This window comes from Pleurodeles waltl, chromosome 11 (assembly GCF_031143425.1).
Source record: "Pleurodeles waltl isolate 20211129_DDA chromosome 11, aPleWal1.hap1.20221129, whole genome shotgun sequence".
NCBI classification, from domain to species: domain Eukaryota; kingdom Metazoa; phylum Chordata; class Amphibia; order Caudata; family Salamandridae; genus Pleurodeles; species Pleurodeles waltl.
The window spans coordinates 328,063,260-328,089,537 of NC_090450.1; the positions used below are offsets into that span (position 1 = coordinate 328,063,260).

Here is a 26,278-nt window from a genome sequence, read left to right on the forward strand (position 1 = left end):
GAGTCGGATGCTGCCGGAGAGCTGGTTGTTTATGAAGGTGCCTCCTCGCTGGTCCTAGGGCTTGCAGAGCTTTCTGGAACTTGTTGCAGTGATAAAGCAGTGTTACGTTTGTTATTTATACTTGCTTTAGCTGTACAATAGTAAAGTCTGGTTATTTCTGTGATGTGTATGTTATTAATTTTTTCATGAGTTTAAGTGCATTATTTGTGTTAGAAATTAACGCCATATTTGTAGGTCGAATTTTAATTTTTGGTAATCGCTCTTGGTGAATTTCTTTACAGTTGTCCATTTCAATACAGCCTAGAAGATCTACATCTACTTAACATGGCTCCAAGTCATCTCTGTTCAAATATATAGTTATTGGATATCAGGACTGTTTTCTTTGAACAATCCTGTTTTATTGTTTGTATTTTCGGCTCTTGTGTTAATCATTGAAGGTGTGGATTGTGGGTTATATTCCGATTTTCATTCTATTTCATTGTTTACTTGAATTGGGATGACCTGTTTAACATTAGCTTTTCAGTTGCTTCTGTGCTAACTTGGTCTTACATTTCTGATCTTGCATGGCTTTTATTCCTCTGTTTTTTTTTGCTTCTCCATGTTCTTGTAATTTTTGGAAATGTTGACAGAACATCAATGTTTTGTAACATTTCCTAGTGTTTTGTATTTTATTAGTTCACGTTATAGTTGATTAATTTACTGTTTTTCCATTTAATTTCTAGGTGATTTTGGCTTTCTTCTTGCATTCGATATGCCTGGATAATATATTTCAACACATATTTTATTTGCTTTCATTAACCTTTCCTTTCATTTTAACATACATGATGCTCTGTAGGGCGTTTCTTTAATTTGTTCTAATCCAGTTCTTCCCCTTTTCACATTCGTCCAGAATCAGGCATTACTTCTTTCCAATTTACACATATGCAGAATGCTTGAGATGTTCTTTGCTCCTGTACTGGGAACACGACTGATTCACCGTGGTCTGATACAAAAACAATGTTATTATTTACGGTGTTATAAGCTCGGACCACGTGCAGAAAGTAGGTAAAGTTATTTTCATGACTGACAGTGAAGACATGATTATCTTCATCACTTTTTCCCTGACAGATAACCACTCCTATTAGAGCTCACGGATAAGAGACAACATGTGAATGGTGTCTAGAGTATCAGTTGGTTTCTAAAACTCATTTTACCAGCAAAACGTCTGTTGGCTATACAGGTAAACATTCCAATGCCCTCTCTAATGTGTTTGTGTTTTCCTGCAGCCGGACCTTACACAGCAGCCTTCTTTAACCCAACCCTCGCACTGACCCTGACGTTTCACTGCTCTGGGGTAACACTGTTGGAAAACATCACTGTTTACTGTTTGGGGCCAATTGTAGGTGAGTGCTTTAAAGAACGTGCCTCCTCAGTTTGAACATTTAAGTACAACGGAACTGTTCACAAATATACTTGTAAATATTGACGTGTCATGAGAGATGGACCATGTGAAAAATACAAGAAACCATGACCATATTTGATAATCGTATTTGTCACCATGGCACCTTTTTTGTCAAAGGAACAACCCCATAAGTCATTATCCTCTAAGAAGTATTGTTTATGATTTGTGGTAATTTTTTGAGATCAGGGATTTCTTACCTATATGATGAGAATTTTCACATGATACTGTTTATTGTGCGTGTGGTGTTCCACACACCACTAAGCATGCTTTTCGTACATGCACCTTGATATTGATAAGTTCTAGCAACAGCTATAACTATCCTATAACTGTCACAGACATTTGGAACGCCTTCTAAAGCTCTTCTGCTGGCCTGGCCACGTGCAGTTCTTGGACTAGACTTTGATGCACCTTGTTGTTATGCTTTGTTAGGCCACTCTCATCCTTGGGAGCATTTGGAAGACTGGCTAATTTGAGGATCACACCTCAGTGCTTCAAAATAGATCTGATACCTTCCTGCCTGTCGGGCTCATCGGCTGTCTCTGCACTGGGACAGTATTGCAGCCCAGGGGGATCCATCATAAGCATTTGCCTCCCTTGAAGCGAGCTCCCTCTTCAGGGACTCTTCTCAGACTCACCTGTCAACAAACATTTAATCCAATTCAGTCATTCTCCATCTGTCCTTTCCTTGCAGTCCATCAAGTCTCAATCCTGTCAATAGGGCAGGCTAGATGTTATCCTACTCACCCTGGGCTTTGTGTAGCACTGTCACCTAATGGAGTGAACAGGTGAATTTCCAACAGATTAATACACTGTACAGGTACATTATTGACCCTGGCTGGTACAGTGACATAGTTGTAGCGTTTATCTATAGAATCAGACCCCTAAATGCCTGTATGGAAGGCTTTTACATAGATCTGGATGATTCACAATTTTTAGAGGTGCCACCTGGCCACTCCCCAACTGGTGTGCCAAGTACGCCACAGAAGCCTGCCCTATTTGACACTTACTTGCCTTAATAGTGAGGCATGCCTTTTGCAGGGCCTCTAACACTTTGCAGAGGTGCTGTAAGTGTTCCTCCCAAGTGGAGCTGAACACAGCAATGTCATCCAGGTAGGCTGCACTGAAGTCATCCAGCCCATCCAAACCTGGTTAACCAACCTCTGAAAGGTGGCAGGGGCATTTTTCATCCCAAAGGGCATCACCCTAAACTGGTAGTTCCCACCTGGGGTAGAAAATGCAAACCTCTCAGTGGCCCCCTCAGAGCTATCTGCCAATATCCAGACATTAACTCAAAAGTGCTGAGATATTTGGCAGCCCCTAACCGATCAATGAGCTCATCAGCTTGGGGAATGGGATGCGCATGAGTCTTCATGACTTCATTGAGAACACAGTAATCCACACAGAACCTGAGGTTTGGGGTGGCACCAGGAGCAGCAGCCTTTGGGACCAAGACCACAGGACTGGCCCAAGGGCTAGTGGAAAATTCAATAACCCCTAATGCTAACAACTAGGACACCTCATCCTGGATGGTAGCCCTCACCTTGTCAGTCACCCTGTAAATCTTTAGAGGTGGACTGTCCCTAGTGGCCACATCATGTGTACACAAATGAGTGAACCCTGGGGTTTTTGGTGGGGGGGCGTTGCCAAGCCACCAACAATGGCGGAAGCGAACTGCTAGAGCTCCGCGCCGCATTCGGCCAAACCGGCACCATCAAGGGGTTAACGGGGGGCGCACTGTGCACCAGTAGACTGGGCCGGAGCTGTGGAGGCTCCTGAACCTAGATGAGAGTGGACCCCTGGCAGACTACGGCGGCGTCCCGAGCCACGGCTGCAGTGGCTGGGCCTTGGGACTAAGCCGAGAGGCGGGGGGACCTACGCGAAGAGGTGTGGCTGGAGCCGCGCGCTGGAGCGGTGGCGTCCTGGGCCCTCCCCCCCTGCTAGCTGTCGGGCGAACTCTGTCGGGAGGCAGAGCATCCCCGCTACCAACGGTAGAGTGTGTGCGCAGGCCGCGCACGGATCGAGTTGGGACTGCGGCCGAATTGGGGGGATGCCCGCGGGCCCCCTTGGTATGTGGGCGGAGCCCAGGGAGCCGCGCCTGGAGGCCGAAAAGAAATGCGGCAGTAAAAATAGGACGGAGCAACTACAGCGGTTGGAATCACGGAAAAGGACTTGAAAATCCTGGATCTTTCCCCTACTGATGGGGGAGTCCTGAGGGCTGGCGACCTGCCTCCCGGTGAGGAGGAAATACGGAGAGCCTAGAGGTGAGGCCTAACGCTGAGTGTGGACCCTGGGCGAACTGGTAGAGCTGGGAGGGGCCCTCCTGCCGCCCCTGGACGTGGCAGCTGGGGAGGAAGAGACACCCTCCTAGTGGATTAAACTTTGTGCTAAAAAGTGACAGGGAATCTACAAAGAGTGGAAGCCCAGGACAGCTACCAAGGCTGAGGGGCTCAGTGGACTCACACCTATAGTGGCGCTAGAGCCTAGCGGCGGAATGGGAGCCGGCTGCGCTCACAGAGTACTTCGAAGTTGGAGGTGAGCGGCGGGGATCTGGAAGGGAGGAACAGACTACCAGGGCTGCTCGTGCTGTTGTGGGTGGGCAACCTACTACCCCCGACAAGAAGACCCAATCCCTCCTGTCCATCCTGGGCGCGTGGGCGCACAGAAGACGGCTGGCGGCTGGTAGTGCGCGGGACACTACGCGGGAGACTCCAACAAATGTAACCCCTGACTAGACCGATCGCAGAGGGAGACCCACACAGCAGACTCAGAAATAATTGGCAGAGGCGGGGCCGGAGGCCAGATTGCGCGGAACTGGAGACGAACTGCTCATCAACACATCATTACACCGGAAGCCTAACCACAGCACTTAGTAGATACAGTAATTGTCCGAGTCGAGACCATTGATCAGAGGTCGGACAGAACCCCCCAAGGACTGGGAGCATGGCTGGAGCAGGACGCTTAGCTCTGGTGCTGGAACTGGAAAAACACAGGATCTGCACATACAGGACAGCCAAGTTGGACGTGGTGCTCACGGCAGTGGAGCGCATTGGAGACTCACTGGAACGCGCCTGCACGTCTCTGGAGGCCAAGATTGACAAGGTGGCGAGTGACCTTGTCCTACTACACGCAGACCACCGCAAACTAACAGACAAAACCAATGAAATTGAGGCCACAGTAAACAAACTAACACCCGCGGCCACCCAACTGAAAGCAGGAATGGAGGACATACGAGCCAGGGTGACAGAGCTGGAAAGCAGAGTGGAAGATGCAGAGGGCCGCTCCAGAAGAACCAACATCTGAGTGGTGAACCTGCGAGAGGGCACCGAAGGCCGAGACCCAGCGGCGTACTCAGAGGGTTGGCTGCGGGGGTTGGTGCCCGAGGGGAAGCTTACCCCCTTCTTCTCTGTGGAGCATGCCCACCGAGTCCCGGCGTGGACGAGACCACCGGGGAGTGCCCCGCGTCCATTAATCATACGCCTCCTTCACTACGTAGATAGAGACACTATACTACAAACGGTGAGAGCCGCACCGCCTCCCCGAGTGGACGACGTGCAGATCCTGTTGTTCCCGGACTACACCTTGGCGGTACAAAGATACTGCGCCTCTTACCTCCCTCTAAAGCCTAACTTACTCCCTGCTGTTCCCGGCCAAGCTGCGAGTTGTAGCGGACAACAAAACACACTTTTTTCTCATGCCTGAGGCAGCTTGGCAATAGCTTGAGTTGACGGGACTGACTTCTGGTGGCACACCAGAGAGAACCGGGCCAGCACCCCGAGCTAAGCGCAGTCGAACCAGACGGGACCGTAGAAGGAATATAACCCACACGGGACCAACAAAATGTGCCCCAAATCTAGAGCAGCTAATCCAGGAGAGAAGGGAGGCGATTCATACTGCCGCAGCGATGGGTACATCCCCCCCGGGCTCGGGGTCGGACACAGATCTTTCGCAGCCGCCTAGTGACCGTCCCACTACACCAGATCACCTATCAGAGTCGGGTCTCGCCGTGGGACCCCTTGTGACGCCGGCCACTGCAGACGAACTTTAAAAAAAAAAAGGATCCCGGTACAATGAAGAGAAACTACACCCAGTGGGAACCACCCTACCGGAGACACCAGCACGGGTGTGCCCTAAAAGATGAACGAGCACCGAACGTGACAGTAAAGCAAGAGCGCCATAACATATGGAGCTAAGTATACTCTGGCGGGCCTAGTGCCCGGTTTCGTGCGCTGCGCTTATTAGTGATTGACTAAAACGAGACCCCCCCTACATGTTCCCCCTCTATTCTCTCAGTTATCTGCTATAGCCGAATAACACGCCTTGTGATTGAACTAGCCCCTTACAAGGTTGGCCTACCCCCCACACTGCTAACAGAGGAGGCCCGCAATGTATAAACACGCAATTGCATGTTATTGTTTTAGTCACAGTGTTTGGGCGGTGTCCAGTTGTCTACCTGCTCTGATGGCATTAATTACGTTTTGTTCTTGCCGGTTGATACTTACTGAAGCACTGAATATTAACTGGGAATGGAAGACAGTTGGTGTGGTGCTACGTAGAGGGGCTGGGAGGGTGGAAACGAAAAAAGATTCAATACCCAAGATATGGCCACATACACAACCATTACCTGGAATGTAAGAGGTATACATACCCCCAAGCGACAATACGCTATTAACTCCTACCTCAAAAGACACTCAGTCCAAGTAGCTTTCCTATAAGAGAGACACCTGACGGGCCCGAGCTTCCCCGGCTGCGCCAGCGCTGGAGAGGGCAGTTGTTCGCGACAGGGCATTCAGCGTACGCTAGAGGCGCGTTCATTTGGGTTAAGGCAGGCACCCCCTTTGCGCCGGAAGAACAGGTCGTAGATCCTCAGGGTAGATTTGAACTAGTTAAGGGAAAACTAGCGGGCTGCGAGATGGTATTAGGCTCCATATACGCCCCAAACAGACCAGACCACCTTCCTGCACAATCTGTCACGAAACCTGGCTGACTGGAGTGCCCTTCCGTGGCTACTGGGGGGAGATTTCAATAGCATACTCAATGTGAATTTGGACCGCTCCTTTCCTCAGTTGCCCACGTCACCGGTAGTGGCAGCCTTGCGCGGTCTGGTGGACTGGGTCCAGCAATGGCAATTGGTAGATGTGTGGAGACAACGACATAAGAACGACAGAGTATACTCCTTTTACTCTGCCCCACACTCCCTGCACATGCGCCTGGATCGAATGCTCTGCACAGCAAACTTCGTCCCGGTGGTGATGAGCTTAGATTACCTAGGATGCACACACTCGGACCACAACCCATTGATTGCGTGCCTGGGCTGGGGGTCCCCTCGCTCGGCTGTCCCCACATGGAGACTGAGGACGGAACTACTAGAAGATGCTGCATTTAGAGCGTCATTACGTGCTATAATTCCAGAATTCTTTGAGCAAAATGAGGGTACGGCCTCTTCCGGGCTGATAGTGGGACGCATTCAAGGTATTGATCCGGGGACACTGCTTGGGAACTCAAAGTAACATGCGCCTCTCTGTCGAGCATGACCTGACCCAGGTGGAGCAGGCACTCCTGCAAACAGAGGAAGAAGTAGCTAAGGGCCAAACTGAAGGGTTGAGACTACCGGTAATGCGCGCAGAACACCTGTCACTATTAGAGCGCCTGAGATGTTTAAATTATACAGCGCACTCCGCGAGAACCCATGCATCAGCAGACAAGGCAGGCAAACTCTTGGCTTGGCTGATTCAATGGGACCCCGAGAGGGTACCAATAGTGGAAGTTTGCGTGCAGACAGGAGAAATGATATGTACACCTGTGGAGATACAGGCCAAATTCACGAGACATTATAAGGCACTTTATGCTTCGAGGGCGCCCCCTGGATGTAACTCCAGTGCGGAATTTCTTGCTGGAGTGACGCTCCCACAATTAGAAGGAGATCAATCTGAGATATTAGAGGCACCTCAAAGAGATTAAATCTAGTATCCGGGAACTTGCATCTGGCAAAACACCGGGCCCGGATGGGCTGACAGTCGACTTATACAAGGCCTTCGCAATTCAACTGGCACCCAAGCTACTCCAAGTATATGACTCCGCTGAGCAGGAGGGCCATTTATCGGCCACTCAAAGGGAAGCACTGCTGGTCTCTCTTCCCAAGCCCGGAAGGGACCCAGCGTATATGGGCTCGTATAGACCCCTGGCAATGCTAAACACTGATTATAAAATACTAGCCAAGGAGCTGGCGTCACGACTCGCGCCAAGCGTGCCGGGTCTAATACACCCCGACCAAAATGGGTTTGTACTGGCTAGGGATACCTCCCATAATATCAGACGACTGTTTCGGGTCATGCAGTACGCAAGACGCGATTGGCCACGAGCGGGCTGCCTGGTTTTAGATTTAGAAAAAGCTTTTGATTCCATGGAGTGGCCTTACCTGTTTAAAGTGCTACAACAATTTGGCATGGGACCATCCTTCACTCACCTAGTTACACTATTATACACCAGACCGCTGATCAGTGTACGGATGGGGCCCGAGATATCTGAACCTATCCAGGTGTGTTGGGGCACAAGACAGGGCTGGCCTCTCTCACCGTTGCTATTCTCACTTGCTATAGAACCTCTAGCAGCGGCCTTGCGCACAGAAGGAAGTAACTGGGAAATCCCTCTAGGGGATAATTTGCACATAGTGTCACTATACGCGGACGACCCTTTATTATATTTTAAAGATGTCACGCAGATCCCACCAATGGCTGGTTCACTTTTGCAACAATTTGCGTCAATATCAGGCCTAAAGGTTAATTGGTCTAAATCGTGCCTCTTCCCATTTGATCCAGGACTCTCAGACCCAAGACTCCACTTAATGGGGAGCCCTATTCTGTGGCAACCATGTACATTTAGATACCTGGATATCCGAATATATCACAGCAAGGAAGATATATTTGAGGGCAACCTGGTAAGAGCGGTGTCCTCAATCAGGTCTCAAATGGCATTCTGGAAGACACTGCCGCTATCGGTAGCGGGCAGGATAGCGCTCCTGAAAATGGTTGTCCTGCCACGACTTTTATACTTCTTCTCTTATCTCCTGCATTACATCCCAGCCAGATACTTTAGGACACTGTAAACAGGACTAAGTGAGTTCATTTGGAACGGTAGCCGTTGCAGGGTTGCCCTGAAAAAGTTATGTTGACCGCCTGATAAGGCGGGACTTGCGTTCCCCAATCTAGAACACTATTATCTAGCAGCCCAGCTCCAGTGGATATCCAGATGGCTGGCGGACACACAGTTAGCAGACACAGCGTCGGAGGAAGAACCATGTTCACTCCAACAGATACAACATCTATTTCACCCACTTACACAAACACATACCCCGCGGCAACTGTTCCTCAGGGTAGCCCACAATTGCTTTCACAGATCACTTTATCTCACAAGACCGGCGATCCCCTATGCGCCTGCCTTGGCACTATTGGGAACACCAAGAGGACCCAGAGTCACGTCAGACACTGAGTTACGAGCATGGCATGAGATAGACTTACACACACTCGGTGACCTCTATGAAGAAACCCAACTATTTCCATTCTCCTGGCTTCAGGAAATTGGACTACCAACCGTTCATTTTTTATTATACCGTTCCATGGTGGGGGCCTTGGGATCCAAGTGGGGAGACATCAAAAAGGCTCCACCTACTCACCTGCTGGTTCAGTACCTGCAGGTAGTAGTACGTGGCCAACACCCGGTTAGCTGGCTAGCTGACGCCCTGCGAGCCCAGACTGCCCCTGAAAACCAAGTGCTCCGTGTGGCATGCGAAACAGACACTGGCTGTCCAATCGCGATATCACGATGGAAGGCCGCCCTCACGAGTCACCTCAATGTACCCCGCAATGCTAGATTTCGTCTAATTCAATATTAAATGGTACACAGAGCCTACCTTACACCAGCCCACGTGAACAGATACTTTGCCCGTGAAGACGCAGCCTGTCCCCGATGCCACGAGATTGGAGTGGACCTGTTACTTATGATATGGTCCAGTCCTAGCTTGGGCCCCTATTGGAGGGAAGTGATTGACAAATTATCTGAATGCATAGCACAACGAATACCCCGTACATGAGAGTCATGTATCCTGGGACTATTCCCCAGAAACAAGCAAAACAGGGCAGAGACACGTTTTACAGACCTAGGGCTCATCGTGGCAAAGCGATTAGTGACCCGCAGATGGAAATCTCCAGACCCCCTGCCGATACAGGCCTGGAGGTGCTCACTTGAGGTATGGGCGGGAGCAGAGAGCACAGCACTGAGACGAGATCCTGGGGTTGCAACAGTTTCCGATTACCACTTGCTGGGAGGGGCTGTTACTGCAACTACGTAACATGGGAGTGCACTTGGCAGAAGTGGAATCAGACTAACACGAGAGAGTATCGGTAGGAGGGAAAAAACACGCTGTATAAGAGAGCCAAAGCTGAAAATTAGCAAGATACACCATAGCACGAGAGGTGGGAAAACGTCACACACTAAGCTTGACAACTGGCCCAGTCCCTCCACCTCTTAAATCGATATTATGTAACACGACGCACACCCTGACTTAGAAACAGACACGTGGGAAATAATCACAGAGGTATCTAACACCGGCAAACGTTATTGTTGTTTTTTTTCTCTTCTTTTCTTCTTACCTTTTCAAATGTTAATCTATATAAATTACATAACATCTGACCCCTCAACAACAGCATCTCAGTCAAACATCTAGGGCTGAAACGATACCATGACATTACACGCAGTCAAGGACGTGCTGAATAACATATGCTAAACATACTGGCAAATACATTAAACATGATAACAGAATAGAGCAGGAAATACAGAGCGCAGTAGGAAATAAAAACTATGCAAGACCAAAAAGCAGAAGTAAAATAACAACAGTGAGAAATACTTAAACAAATGCAAAGTTTACTGTAAGACAAACCGCAATATTGTGTTATTAATTCATTAATCACCAACAAATGTTACAAACGATGTATGCCATAGTGTGCTTTAATGTACCAATTATCAAAGCATGAAGTAATGTAATGATAAATGTCAATAAACAGATTTATGAAAAAAATGAGTGACCTCTGGGATCAAGGAAAAGAAGGAGGCAAACTGGCCCAATACTTAGTGACAGTCCATCTGTTGCTCTGGGTTCAGTGAGGGGGAGAGGCTCACACCCACAATAGACCCATCTTTCTCCTTAGCAGACAGGAGGTCTGGAAGAGGCATACTCTCTTCCTCCACCCCATCATCTGTCGCTAGGAGCATTATCACCTCTGTCCTCTCAAAGTGAGACCTTGATGAGGGTCATATGTAGTACCGTCAAAGGTTTCCGAGGAGTCTGCAAGTTCACCAGAAAGGTGACATCACTCTTGCGCTCCACCACCTCAAAAGGCCCAGTCCACTTGTCCTGGAGAGCCCTAGGATTCACTGGGTCCATCACCCACACTTTCTAGCCAGGCTGAAACTCAACCAGAGTGGCATTCTGGTCATACCAGTGCTTCATGTCTTCCTGGCTTGCTTCCAGGTTTTCTTGGGCGAGCTTCCTGAAGTGGGCTGCCTGGTTCCTAAAAGCCAACATGTAACTGTATACATCCTGGGGGGGCTTACTGGAGGCTTTATCCAAGCCTTCCCTAACCAGACTCAAAGGTCCCCTGACAGGGTGGCCATTCAACTACTCAAAAGGGCTAAATTCAAGACCCTTATGTGACACCTCCCTGTAGGCAAACAGAAGGCATGGCGAGAGGATGTCCCACTTACACCTCAAGGGCTCTGACAGGCTCATGATCTTGCCTTTCAAGGTGCGGTTGAATCTCTCAAACAAACCATTTCCTTGGCAATGGTAAGGAGTGGTAAACTTGTAGGTTACCCTACACTCCTTCCATAGTGACTTCATATATGTAGATATGAAGTTGGTACCTCTATTGGAGACCACTTCCTTGGGGAACCCCATGTGGGTAAAAACATCCAACAGTGCACGTCCCACCACAGGGGAGGGGACTGACCTCGAAGGAATGGCTTCTGGGTACTGGGTGGCATGGTCCACCAAGTCGAGGACAAATATGTTGTCATGGCTGTTTTTGGATCCAGAGGACCGACACTGTCAACACCAACCCTTTCAAATGGGGTGCTGACCACAAGAAAAGGTTGGGGGGGAGCCTTACATTTCCCCCCACTCTTGCCACTTGCCTGACAAGTTTGGCAAGACCTACAGTGTGCATTTGAGTGCCTGTGCCTTTGGGGACAGTAAAAGTGGGTGACAAGCCTCTCAAAGGTTTTGTCCTGCCCCAAATGACCAGCTAAAGGCACATCATGAGCCAAACCCAGAAGGAAGGCTCTGAAGCACTGGGGTACCACCAGCACATGGGCTGCCCCAAGCTCAGCAACCTTAGGCTCGCTGTATAGGAGGTCATCCTCTCAATAAATCAGATTTGAACCACACTCCTTGCCAGATGCCTCATCTGCAGGCTGCTGCTGCAAACCCTTCAGAGTAGGGTACATTTTCTGTGCCTCACAGAATGCTTCCCTGGTGGGTCCCCTTTCCTGCTGCCACTGAGTCAGCTCATGGACCTTCCCCAGCTCAGCCACCTGTTCCCCTGTAGGCTCCGGGGCATCTCCCTCAGGTTCAGCCTCCTCCCGGACTGTGGGAACTTCTGGAGTGGGTTTCCCATGCCCCTTGCTCTTCCTTCTTTGGGCAGACACTTGGGCCACTCTTTCGGGCTTCAGGGTCTCCTGATCACCCTAACGGGCTGCCATTGGCTGGGTGGTCACACCCACCCACCAAGGCAGACACAACATCTCCAAATGAGACCTGTGTTCCACCTCCTTCCAAGGGGAATCCTCCAGGTCATTGCCAAGCACACAATATATGGACTTACTAGTAGATCAAATATGCCAATCATGGAAAAGCCAATTACACATACAATTTACACATAGGTAGCACTTGCACTTTAGCACTGGTCAGCAGTGGCAAAGTATTCAGAGTAATACAAACAGCAAAAACAGAGTCCAACACACAGCAACAACCTGGGAAGCAGAGGCAAAAAGTTAGGGGAAACCACGTCAAGGTTGCCAGCATGATGTCTACTAACTTCTAAATTATGACTGTTTTCATAAACCTACCTTTACACATGGGACATTGGTGAAAACTACATATCTGTATTTCTAACCTCTTCTCATTGGAGTAACATGTTTTTTGAGTGTCTTTTCCTTGACCAAACTGAGATAACTCAAAATATTGGTGAACTTCCTCACACTATTAAAGTTAAAGTAACACGTGCAGATAATTGAGCTAAAACCACTATAAAATGTTTGTGAATACCCATAAAATTAGAACTGTGCCTATGTTTACTGCATTTGCATTATAGTCCATCCTGACCTCTCAGAATGTACTGAACAGTTTGGCAAAAATTGCTCCGAGCTGGTGTTAAACACTTGTGCATCTGCAAACGTCATAAATACCCCATCTATGTAGAGGTCCCCTATGCTTTGGCATCCCCACTCCAACCATTGTCTCATATTCATGGTATCCTGTATCTGTCCGAAGGTGAGCAGCCACCAGAGCAGCAACATCTTGACATATATAGACTTGCAGAACACACATTTAACAGCACCTTCCCATGCCTTCACTACCTGCTTTGTCACAAAAGGGTAGCCTCCCTGAAACCCATGATCCCTTCAGCAGCCCCTGTCAGAGCTCTTTTTCTTCCACCACCCCAGCCAGTAGACTCTTTTTCATAGTCCCTCATTGCATCACTGCAATGCATTCTTCAATAACCCCGCTAAGTAGTACAGTAGAAGATCAAGTAGTCCCGATCTCCCTTCACCTTATCCAGTTTCATCATCTCTTTCTTTATCCGGCTCTCTTTGCCCTCCCATAACAGCGAGGTCAGGAGAGTGTTCAATTTTTTAAATGCCTTTCTCGGTATAATACAGAATTAATTCTGGAGGACATAGAGGCATTGCAGCAGAAACAACATTTTACTGATCACTACCCTACCCATGACTGAGAGTGGGAATGAGTTCCAGTATTTCATTGACTCATCGACTCCCACTATCACTTTACCCATATTAAGGCTATTATGATCTGCAGTTGCATGGGCTATCTGTATGTCAAGAAATCAGAATGCCCATGTTTCCCATTGAAGTTTTGGGTCAGGGAGCTCTACTCTTCCTTGGCTAGTCAATCTCCCCAATGGAAAAAGCACTGTTTCATTTTAGTTAAACCAAAGGCTCAAGGCTGCACCAATTGTTTTCAGCGCCTGTAGTAGTATGGGGAGTGATTGACCCTTAGATACATGAGGGTATTGTCTCATACATTGATACAGTTTACAAAGTGCGCCCTGCCAGAACTCCCCATTCCACCAACACAGCTTGCAGGTACACTCTCAGTGATTCCATGGCTAAGATGAGCAAACGTAGGGGACAGGGGGCAGTTCTGCCTTGTCCTTGGAGTGATATCTATGTCCTCCAAGATGACACCTCCTGTACAGATTGTGCCACGGGGAGGGGGTATATAGCAGCTTAGTCCACTGAATAAACCGTGGACCAAACCCCATCTCAGGAAGTACCATCCACAGATAATCCCAGTTTAGGGTGTCAAATGTCTTTTCAGTACCTAACGCAACAACCAACCCCTGCGTTTCATCTGTCTGGGTCGCATGCATAATGTGGGAACACCTATTGAGGTACATATGTGTCCCCCTACCAGGCATAAACCAACATAGTCCTCCTTGATCAGCCCAGTCAACACTCCATGGAGGCGTGTCACTGTGGCCTTAGCAAGTATTTTGGTATCCATGTAGATCATGGAGAGTGGGCAATAGGATCACTGTTCTCTGGGGTCTGTGCCTGGTTTTGAGATAATAATGATCGTAGATTCTCTCATGGACGTTTGGAGCTCTCCCACCTGTCTGCCCTCTCGTGGGGTTTTCTTCAGCCCTCCTACCACCAGTGCCTTACATTGAGATAGCTCCTTGGCTGTTCAGTCAGCTCATCATTACTGAGGTCTGCCTGTAGGGCCTCATATTGTTCCCCTGAGAGTCTAGACAGAGGGGGTCATTTTGACCCAGACGGTGAGTGGAAATGTGGCGGTAGTACTGCCAACAGGCTGGTGGTACATACTGCCACTTCTCCACTCATACCACCATGGTGGTATCAGCCGCCAGGCCTAAGATGCCGGCATAGTATCGCTGGCAGCATTATGAGCCTGCCTACCAACATTAGCAATGCCACAAAAACCATTGCGGTAGGCCCTACCGGTGACAGGGAATTCCTTCCCTGTCACCAGTAGGTGGCTCCCCCAACACACACACCTGACACCCCCCTCCATCCAAACTCCCCCAACCTCACCCCCTCCGAACTCACATACTCACACCCTCACCCCCTCCGATCCTCACATTTCCCCCCCACCGCCCATACACTCACACACCCACAGACACACACCACGCATACACCCAATCACTCACACTGGCATACACACATTCATACACACACTGGCATAACGCATACTTTGAGACACATTCTTACACATAATCACACTGACATGCAGACACGCCCTCACATCACCATTCTTACACGCATTCACAACACACACAGATGCATTCACACACACAAACACACACATTCATGCACACACTCAGACATGCGCACACACTACCCCCACCCTCTAACCCTCCTCCCCTGTCAGAAGCCTGACTTACCTTCGTCGAGGTTTTCTGGCAGGTAACAGGAAGGGGCGCTGCTTCTAGCAGCAGCGCCCCGCCAGCAGAACACCACCTGGCCGTATCACAGGTCATGATACGGCTGGCGGCGTTCAACTTGCGTGGCGGTGCTGGTGATAGCAGCGCCAGCTTATCACCGTCCACGACCATGAGTACTGCCGGATTTCCGCCTTTCTTGTGGCGGACGTCCAGCAGCGCTCTAATATGGCGGATGGATGGTAGCTGCGGTGTCGGTATTTTGGGGCCGTCACCGTTGCAGTAGGTGGTTTTTACCGCCATTGTTATAATGAGGGCCAGAGTAACCAAGTCTAAGAACCCGGTTTCTTGGGATAGCAGGTGTAACACCGTTTCCTTATATAGTTCCTATTGATGTGTTCTCGGGACGGGTTAGGACCACTATTCCAGGGGGTGGTTGTAGGAAAGTACCCTATTTTTGTAATGGTTACCCCCGCTTCTGTCCTGCTGCCAGTATGCTTTGACTGTTTTCACTGGGATCCTGCTAACTAGGACTCCAGTGATTGTGCTCTCTCCCTCTAAATTTGGTTGCTTAGGACTTTGCACACCCCACAATTGGCATACTGGTGCCCCCATTTGAGTCCCTAGTATATGGTACTTAGGTACCTGGGGCATTGGGGCACTAGGGGTTCCCCATGGGTTGCAGCATGTATTGTGCCACCCATGGGAGCCCATGCAAAATGTGTCTGCAGGCCTGCCATAGCAGCCTGTGTGAAAAGGTGTGTGTACCCTTTCATTACAGGTCACTGTAAGTCATCCCTTACACTGGACTTCATAAGTGCAGGGAAGCCATTTTACCCATGTACTAGACACAGGTCAGTGACTAGCTACATAATAGTAACTCCGAACCTGGGCATGTTTGGTATCAAACTTGCCCGAATTATACCCCAATACTGTTGTCTGTATTGGTTGTATGAGTCCATGCACTCTGGGGGCTCCTTAGAGGACCCCCAGCATTGCTATCGGTCTTCTGGGGTTTTCCAGGCAACCTGCACTGCTATCACCCTTCAGACAGGTTTCTGCCCTCCTGTAGCTTGACCAGCTCAGGCAGAGGAAGGCAGAACAAAGGATTTCCTGTGGGAGAGGGAGGTAACAATCTCTCCCTTGGAAATAGGTGTTACACAGCTTGGGAGGGGTAGCCTCCCCAAGCCACTGGTAAGCTTTGAAGGGCACATTTGGTTCCCTCCTTGTGGTTTGCACCACCCCTGCTCTGTCGCAAAACTGGACACGGGAAAGGGGAGTGACTACTCCCCTGTCCATCACCACCCCAGAGGTGGGGCCCAGAGCTCCTCCAGGTGGCCACTTGATTCTGCCATCTTGAATGCAAGGTGGGCAGAGGACCCTGGGAGCATTTGAGTGGCTAGGTCATCTAGGTGACATCACAGCCCCCTCCTGATAGGTGGTCACCCTGCTAGGTGACCAATCCTTCTTCCTGAACTGTTTAGGGTCTCCCTCTTGGGTGGTTCCTCAGATTGGATGTGCAAGATTCCAGCAGGACTCCTCTGCATTGTTTACTTCATCTCCCCCGTTCCAAGTTTCTAAGTGACTCATCCACCAGTGAAGCTCTTCCCTGGCCTCAGGATCCAGAACGATCGGATCTGAGTAAGCTAGACCCTTGTGAAGGTGACAGATTTTTAACCTCTGAAGAGCCCTGTAATGAAGGGAACCTGGAACCTGAATGGAGGAAGAAAGAAGGCCTACGAAACGAGCTGGAGATCTGAGGGAACAGAGAGGGATAGATTAGGTGTGACAAATCTCTTTCTTTATCAGAGTCACCTTCTGTTGAGGGAGCTGAAGCACCGAATCTACAGTGTTCACTATGAAACCGAGAAATTCGAGGCGTTGGGAAGGAATTAAAACAGACCTTTGAAGATTTATGAGAAACCCCAGCTGAGACACGAGATCCCGACAAAGGTTTAATTGTTTCATGAGGCAAGACTTGTCCTGTGCTATGATGAGGAAATCATCGAGATAGACAATGAGTCTTATCCCTTGACCTCTGAGGAAGGCCACTACTGGTTTGAGGATCTTGGTGAAACACCAAGGGGCTGATGAAAGGCTGAAAGGAAGAGTTTTGAACTGAAAGAAGGAGGTCCCCCACTGAAGCTGAAGAAACTTCCTGTAGGAGGTATGAACGGGCACCGAGAGATTTGCGTCTTGAAGGTCCAAGCAGACCAACCACTTGTTTTGAAATAGAAGAGCCTTGGGATGGAGATTAGTCTTCATCTTGAAATGATGGTATACGACAAAATTGTTGAAAAGTTTCAAATGGTCAATGTTTTTGGTTCTTCTGAAACAGAAAGATGGTACTGAGAAACCTGGGAGGGCCGTATGCAAATTATTCTATAACCCGTTTTGTTAGTAAGGATTGTATCTCCTAAACCAGAAGGAATTGATCTCGGAAAAAATTAAGAGGTTGAGGCAGATGAGTCTGCCAAGGCACCTGATACAACTCTATGCAGTAACCTTGAACCGTTTGGATAACCCAAGGATCTGAGGTTAGAGATAGCCAAGCATTTAGACAATAACCCAGTATGCCTCCTACAGGAGGAAGGCCAGAACTGGAAATCCTTTCCTGCAAACTGGTCTCCTTTGGATCTGTATACCCTGTAACGGCATCCACTGAAACATTGAGGATAGAATTGGGGTTTGTACTCCACATGGAACTCCTGTTGGTTGCCTTGAATGAAGGAGCCTCTGCCGAGGGATCGCCCCCTTAAAGAATAACAGCCAGCAAATCGACTCCTTCCTTTGCCGGCTCTTCCAAAAACACATTGGGAAAATAATTATTTTCGTTGAAGAATGTGCCTTGTCCAGAGAAATAAATGCAGAAACATATCCGCTCATCTCCTTTATAAACAAGTCCCCAAAGAGAAGGTCATCCGCATTACGGCCTTCCTCCTTGGTCGCCAAAGAACTGAGCTTGGGGTCAATTTTAAGCAGAAGGCATTTCTGCCGCTCCTGTGAGATATAGGTGTTGCCATTGCATAGCATGCATATTGCTCTCAGAGCCCAATTTGAGAGCATCTCAGGATCCACTTGATTCCCCTCCATCTTTGCCTCTTCAGGCAAATAAAAAATCTTAGTTAAAGGCCCAACTAGGTCAAAAAATCTATCCTGACAATTCGACCAGGCTCGATCAACCCCTTTCTTGGGATCCTTCCCAAATTTAGTGAAAAATAATAACATATTGGGGTCAATAGTGGGGGTATGAGCCACCTTAAATGGAAGGGAAGTTCTAGGGCATTCGGACTTCAACTAATTTCTAGACGCTTTGTCAAGTGCATACCCTAAATAAAAGGAGACATAATCGGCAGCATGTTCGGATGGAAACCACTCCAAAGAGTTTGGTTGGTGAATCGACATAGGGTCGAACATGAGCTCACCATCACAATCAACCAAATCATCAGACACTAAATGAGGGGAAAGCACAGAGGGAGAAACTTTACGCCTTTTCTCCAAAGGCCCATTATCATAAACGTCATCATTTATGGTGTTGTGTAAAACATCATCCCCATCACTGTCTGTGTCTCTAAGGTTTAGAATATTAAGGGGGGGAGGAAAGGAGCCCCGAAGAATTTGCATCTCAGATGGGAGGCCCAAACTTAACAGAAACGCCTTTAGAAAGGCACATATGGGGGTGCCACACGTTTCGTTCCTCTTTTAGGAGGATTATCTTTGGGGTTCTGTAACATTCTTGATATAGAGGCTTCTACATTTTTTTAAATATCCAGCTTAGAAACCGAGACTGCATGCTGGACCGAGTACTTAATGAAGAATTTTAGGTTGTCCTTCAAAGAATGGATCTGCTCATCCCCAGACATATATACAAATAAACTTTGAAGAAAAAATTGCCAAAACATAAAAAATGTGGCAAAAAACAGACTAGAAATAAAGCAGAGGTAAAAATACCTGCAAATATCGGGAAAAAAAACAACAACTAAAAGGTTAAAACTAGTAGAAAGTCAAAATGGGAGGGCCCAAATGAAAGGGGGCTGGGAAGGGGCATGCCCAGGGCAGAGGCCACACAGAGCAAAGTCTGGGAAAAGGAAAGCCCTCACTGTCTGTTTTTATCGACTGACAAGAGACGAAGCGGAAGAGGGCAGCAAAGTCACTCCAAACAGTGAAGAGCGGTAGGCCACACTGAGGGAGCAACAGAGCACATAAGAGGTAGGAATACACAAAAAAACGGAATGAACGTTTGAGAACATTCAAAGAGTGTTGCGCGCACGCATGCAGAGCACAATATAAGAAACAAGCGCGTGAGCCCCAAAACGTAAAAGCACAACATAAAAATACATTTAGAAATAACACCATACAAGTGATTACAAATTATAGAAAAGTAACGGTGAGCAGAGTATGTATCTTGACTGCGAGCAGCAAGAAAAAAGGGCTTGTTGCTCTCGGACAAGATTGTTATGTGGAGGCTCGACGTTGGTTTGGTCTGCCCCAAGTAAGAAAAGAAAGGCATAATATGAGCCTCCGGTCTTGTAATAAAATTCACGGGGGCAACGATTGCCTGTCTTGTTGTCAAATCGGCAAGAAATGTATGGTTAGATACAAACCTTTAGTAAATACTGATAAGTGAGGGCTTTTATATATGATACTACATGAGTTGTTGAGAAGGCCATCTAGTTGCAATTATGTCTGGCTTTGTCAAATAGTTTTCAGCATCTAATGTTGGTACCACACTGTCCAATCTAGCGCAGGCAGAGCGCGATATAAGAAACAAGCGCACAAGGCCCAAAACGCTGTACACTTAAAAGCACAACATGAAAATACATTTAGAAATAACACCATACAAGTAATAAAAAATTATATAAAAGTAACGGCAAGCATAGTACTTATCTTGACTGTGAGCAGCAACAAAAGAGAGATTATTGCTCACAGTCAAAATTGTTATGTGGATTGGTCAAACCCATTGTGATGTTATTTTGTAGTTTTTCTCCCAGGGTTTCTGGGATTTGTAGTTCTTGGCTGTTATTTAATAAAGTAAGAAAAGATAGGCATAACATGAGCCTCCGGTCTTGTAACAAAATTCATGGTCAATGATTGCCTGTCTTGTTGTCAAATTGACTTGAAATGTGTGGTTAGATACAAACCTTTAGTAAATACTGATAAGTGAGGGCTTTTATATATGATACTACATGAGTTGTTGAGAAGGCCATTTAATGGCAAATATGCCTCGCTTTGTCAAATAGTTTTCAGCATCTAATGTCGGTACCACACTGTCCAAACTATGTGGGTAGTAACAACATAACATACTCATTAGAATATCTTCTTCAGATGTAGCCCATTTCACATTTAGGAATTAACCCTGGATATGTAGATTCATCCTAGTGTAAAAAAATTAGAGATATTTTTTCTGCTAGAACGTGCAAAGTATATTTTTTATATTTAATTTAGAGTCTTCTTAAGTGCTACCATCTACCCCATTGGGTGGCCTCAGAGGGCTAAGGTGGGTGCTAGTGGGAGAGCAGGAAGAGACAATTTATAGAACTGGGTAAAGCCGAAACTAAAAAGCTGGGTGAAGTTGCACTGGAGGATTAACACTGACGTATGGAACGTCTTATAAGTCAACAGGTCTAGCCTAATGCCAAAGTGAAGATGTGAATCTTTAATGATTTTCTGAAACAATTGTAATTTTCGAATCTAAGTTGGTGGGGTAAAAGTGGGTGGGTGGGGGTCAAAAGTTCCTTCAGGAGGAGCCCTGGTGATGAAGTGACAGTCCTCTGAATATTTTGTATTTGACCCGATGGGGAGACAGTATACTTCAATTGACTAACCTGAGATTCCGAGGCAGACGGTAAAGCATAAATAGGTTAAAAATGTATTTCGGAGTTCTATCATGAATAGCCTTGTGAACAATGCTCAGTGTTATAAAGAAGTTCCTTTTTTCACTGGCAGCCAATGGAGGGATCTCAGACCTAGGATAATATGATCTTAGAGGTTCAAACCAATAACCTTGAGAGCAGCCTGGTTCTGTATTCATTCCAACTTTGCAAGTGATGGATGGATAGGATAATAACTAGCAACCGCACAATTTTCTGGGAGAAATGTAGGAATGGCAGAATCCCTTACAATTGGCATATGTGAAAATATCCTAATTTCCAGACCATATTTATCTGGGATTAGTATGAAAGGTCACATTCAAAGATCACACCCAGATTATGTGCTTTGTTCACTGGAGTTGGTGGAGGTCCTAGATCCTTTGTCCCTAAAGGAGATCGATGATGTACTTACCAAACTTAAGAGTAGGATTTCATTGAGTCACAGCCCATTGTACAACATCCAGTGGTAGATGTTGGAAGGGCAGTGTCAAAGCCTGCTAACCTTGCCAGGTTAGTCCTCGATCTGTAGGTAGAGATGGGTATCATCCACATATATTTGGTAGCTGATCTTATGAGAAGCCAATATAGTTGTCAGTGTTGCCATATAGATGTCAAATAGTGTGGCAGACAAGGCCTGACTTGGGATGCAGCACAATGGATATTGGCTGTTTTGAAAGGAAGGGTCCCATTTTAACTTGATGGATACAGTTGTGTGTGGATGGTGTGAACCATGCCAATGCTGTACCTCTACAGTCCACTGTTGTGGGCAGTCTTTGAAAGAGCACCTGATTTTCTATGGTATTGAATGCACCAGAGACATCAAGTAGAATTGCAGCATAGGGATGGCCATGTTCAGTGCTGCTTTTTGGCCTAAAGTAAGATTTACAGTCACGAAGGAGGCTATTGGTTTCTGATGGTGGAAGAGTTGGCAGGTGGTGACTGTTTCAAATGCCTTGGCAGCCCAGTGGCCCGTATTTGGTCTATTATTTGCCACAATATTGAGATCTGCAGCTGGTGCCTTTAAAATGCTTGGAGACCATGGTAGCATGGATTATGGCCTGGGGATTTCACTAGTGGATAAGGAGCTTTTTGTAAGGTTAGTTAGTGATAAGGTTCATCACAAGTGCCCTGCATGATAACATTGCCATTGCGTATGCCCCAAGAAGGGGTTGACTTCTAGAAGGAAGAAACTCTGTTCTTAATTTCTGGTTTAGATGCTAGTGCAAATTCCTGTAGTGTGCTGTCAGGTGGTTGGAAGGAAGCTGGTGCATCAAGTGCAAAAGGTAGCTTGTTGGAGGCCTGAGGTTCTTGTGCTGGGGGAACCACAACCCCCTCCTAAAGACTGTCGGAGTCGCCCTCTTAGCAGTATGGGACTAGCAGAACATTTTTTTCCAGTCTGCCTTTATCTCCCTGCACCTCCCTAGTACCGCCACTGCATGCTATTATTTCCTAATGCCCTAGTCCAAAAGGAGGTAGCTTGGGCACAATGAGATCTTCTGCTATTGGCATTCCACAGTTGCACCTGCAGTTTTATATTAGCAGCAATTAGAATTATGTCATTTGCATGTTTTTCCTAAGTTACATTGCAGTTTAAAGGCAAAATTAGAAAACAAAAAACACATTCTGTTGTCTGATGCGTTCAGTGTAATGTTTTGTATATCTTATTTTTTTCATGCTGTGGTGAACTGAACAAAATGGAGGTAAATAGCTCGGATACCGTTCATGAAATGTCCCAGGCTCAACCAGAGTTGGATGCAATCTCTGAATAGTTCACTCCTTTGTTTTCTAAATCAATTCACTCATCTTTTTTCAGGAATGGTGGTTGCCGTCTTCCTTTATCACGGCAACATCCCGCTACTGTTCCAGAGAAACCTTCTGTACTATCAGAAAAGCAAGTACCGTACCCCAAAGGGAAAAGTAGCTTCCTTGAAACAGGATGAAGCCAAGGACCTGTGGGATCCAAAGAAAGGACAACCAAGGAGCAAGCCTGACCACGGGCATAGAACGGAGTGATGCTCCCCCCTCCATCTTCCATCTGGCAAGTCCTGCTTACCCTGGATGATGATGGTGGATTGCTAGTGGCAGATGTTGACAAATATCAATATCAAACAACCATGGATTCAGAGTGAGGAATGCATTTTAAAGAAGTAGGAGAGACTGGTCCCATATTGTCAGGGGCGTAGCTTGGTCAGTAAGATTGGGACGGCGAGATTTCGATTTTCCGACAATCAGTCTGGCATAAAATGTTTATGTTTAAATAAATTACACGACCTGCAGAGCATGGGAGGAGTCTAAGGGGCATTGGCGAGGGAGAGGAATGTGGGTTAGTAGGAGTACTAAGAGAAAAAACACAATATTTTGTAAAATAACCAATATTTTTTAGGACTTTTAAAACAGAGAGGGAGAGTGTGTGGGAGTTTTTGACTGTGTGCCCCTGTCTATTGTAGTCTAGGCTGAGGGCTCTCCTTCGTTGAGGAAATATTTTGAAAAGCATTTAGAGACTGTCTCTGCGGCCATGCACTGTAAACTGTCAGGACTATGATACTTGCAATGGTGGGGCCCAGATGTTGCAGGCCTGCTGTGCAGCCAACGTGGTTACGTCACAAGGGGCGCTACAATTCAACCTAGCTACATGGAACACCTGAAAAGCTAAAGCAGGGAAAAGGACTTTGCCTTGGAGGACAAAAATTGTTGGAAACAAAAAAGGGTCTCTTAATGGTGGTGAAATGTTAGCTCATTGTCCCTTTGAAGCTGCCACAGGATTCTGGTTTGCCACTGCAGGAACACTTAAAATGAGCACTACAAATTGTGGCAGGACCAGTGCTTGAAATGGAAAAACAGAAGTGCAGGTACTCTGTATCCGAGTACCTGCTTGTTTCTGAGAAGTGCTGGTGCTCTCCAATGAAAAGTAGTACGTTTTCCTTGAGAAGTGCAGGTACTCTCCCTCTCAAAATAAAAAAGTGCCGGTACTCATTACCGGACACTACCGGCCCATTTAAAGCACTGGGCAGGACTCAATATGGATAAAGGAGCATGCAGGAGTCAAATAAAACTGATAAACAAACAGAAATATAAGGTATTAAATTGACAATGTAGCTGCATGGAGCTGCGATGTAGAAGCAAGTGGAATTAAACGTTTGTCGTGCGCATATACTGACTCGCTGTACTGGGTGAGACCTAGCTGTTCTGTTTGTCATCTCCTATGCCAAGCTCTAACCCTTCACACATCCATGCCTCACCCGTCTGCTTAAACATATCCATATCTATTCTGCTTGCCAATTAACCATTCATACCTGAATGTAATTTTAAATGCTCCCCTGGAAGCACATACATACTTCCCATTCACCTCTCTGTGGGCCAGATGTGCATTTTGTAATAGAAAACCCTGCGATTCTCAAAATTACAAGGTTTGTGAGCGTACGATTGTTCTTTATAAACTCAAAAGACTTTCAATGGCTTTAGCAATCCATTTCAAATTCCAATATATGACTGGGTTGAAACCACTTCTAAATGCGTTGTCTTTAATTATTATCTGTTGGCTTCCATCCATGCACAAAAACATTTGGATCAAGGTTAAGATCTACTCACTTAGATTTGTGACTCCTTTAAACATGTTTTTTATAATGGTTACCCCCCACCCCCTTTCCTTTTTTCTTTGGGGCTTCACGTTTACTAAAGCTCCAAAAATATTTTAAGACATGCAGGCTACATCGCAACAATGCAATATGAGTGTAGTAATGGGTTTGTTTCTTTAAATAGAATGCTATGTATGATTCTAGAAAATGAGAGGAATCGAACCTGGCAGTGACAGTTGTAGATGACCTGCCAGGACTGTAACATCCTTGAATTCGTTACCTTGAATAAAGATGCATTTTACATGTAAATCGCGTGTGTGGAGTATATTACACAATTGGCGATGAGCGGGAAGTGGATAAAACCAGACAATGTGTATGTTGGGTACTTTGGACACAACAGAAAGATTTGCAGCTGTTTATCTGTTCTTCGCAGCCGCCATTTGCAACTATTTTCTTGTGTGTATGAAAAAAGGGTTCATCAAACTGTTGCAACGAGAATTATTTATCAATCTACATCTGCGTGAGTACAGTGCAAATTTTCACCAGAGTGCTGCAGTCAATGTAACGGTGAACAAAGTGAGAAGTCTTTTGCAAGCCCATCTTCACTTGCTGTGACCTGCGTGTATTCCACTTATTGTTAGGGATGACGTAAAGCAAGAATTAAAAAAATAATTGGAAATGAACATCATTAAGCCAGTGGAGGCATCCAAATGAGTTTTTCCATTGGTTGTAGCCAGAAAGGCCAATGGCAAGTTTCGTTTGTGCATGGATCTGAGATGGTTGAATGAGAACATACTAATAGATCAATTTCCGTTACCTAGAGTTGATGAAATTTGGTCATTAACCAGAAAAGCAAAGTGGTTTTTGACGTTAGATTCGCCTGCAGTATACAATCAAGTGATGTTGGATCCCAAAAGCAGGCATTTTACTAAATTTTGTACACCTTTTGACTGTTTCCAATTCAAGTGCATGCCATTTGGATTGGCTTCAGCCGCAGCAGTGTTTCAAAGATTAATGTCACTGTTGTGTGGGCATATACTGAGGGTTGTTTTTTTCCAAGACAACATTTTGATAATGAGAAGGAATAAAAAACATCATGATAGAATTTTGAGAAATGTACTTAGCATTCTGAAAGAAAAAAGGTTTGTCTGAAGAAGGTTCTAAATGCAAATTCACCAAAAGGAAGATCACGTATTTGAGCCATGAGATTACTGTTGTTGGTGTTGGAGTGTGACTTTTAAAATCAATATTAACATGAAAAGCTTGCAATATAATGTCTAATGAAGCTGCATAAAAAATGTGTTAATGTAGCACTAATGCACGCGTTCGAAATGTGCCCACGGGGAGTGGCCACCAATGTATACGATGATTAATGAAACTGACTAATGATGAATTAACAATGTACTAATGTATGATTTTGTATTAGCATTAAGAGTTATGTATTAGGGTTTTGCTAAAGTAATCACTAGGCCTTAGTTAGCAAGGCTCTGGGCCTAGCTGCCTGGTCTCATATTAACTGTGTTTTTCTAAACGTGCAATGTGCTGCTTTCCTGAAGGACACAAAGCTGTACTTTTCCAGAAGCTAGAGATAAGTGTGTAGCTGTAGTAAATTCTTTCTCATGAGACCCGACTTGCTCAAGGAGACATTCTTGCTGAATGCAACAGTGTAATTCGCAACAGGTGCAAGGTCGCCTGGAC

General features: G+C 46.5%; 1 protein-coding gene across 1 annotated transcript in view; it reads left to right on the forward strand.

Annotated features, from left to right (window-relative positions):
• LOC138266611 (aquaporin-12-like) overlaps positions 1-24,883 on the forward strand; it is a 70,876-nt gene extending 45,993 nt beyond the window's left edge. Inside the window, exons 2-3 of the mRNA XM_069215439.1 lie at positions 1,266-1,382; positions 22,819-24,883. Of these exons, the coding sequence (XP_069071540.1) occupies positions 1,266-1,382; positions 22,819-23,018 (317 nt within the window). The 3' untranslated portion in view covers positions 23,019-24,883. The remainder of the gene's footprint in view (positions 1-1,265; positions 1,383-22,818) is intronic.
• Positions 24,884-26,278: the final 1,395 nt, after the last annotated feature.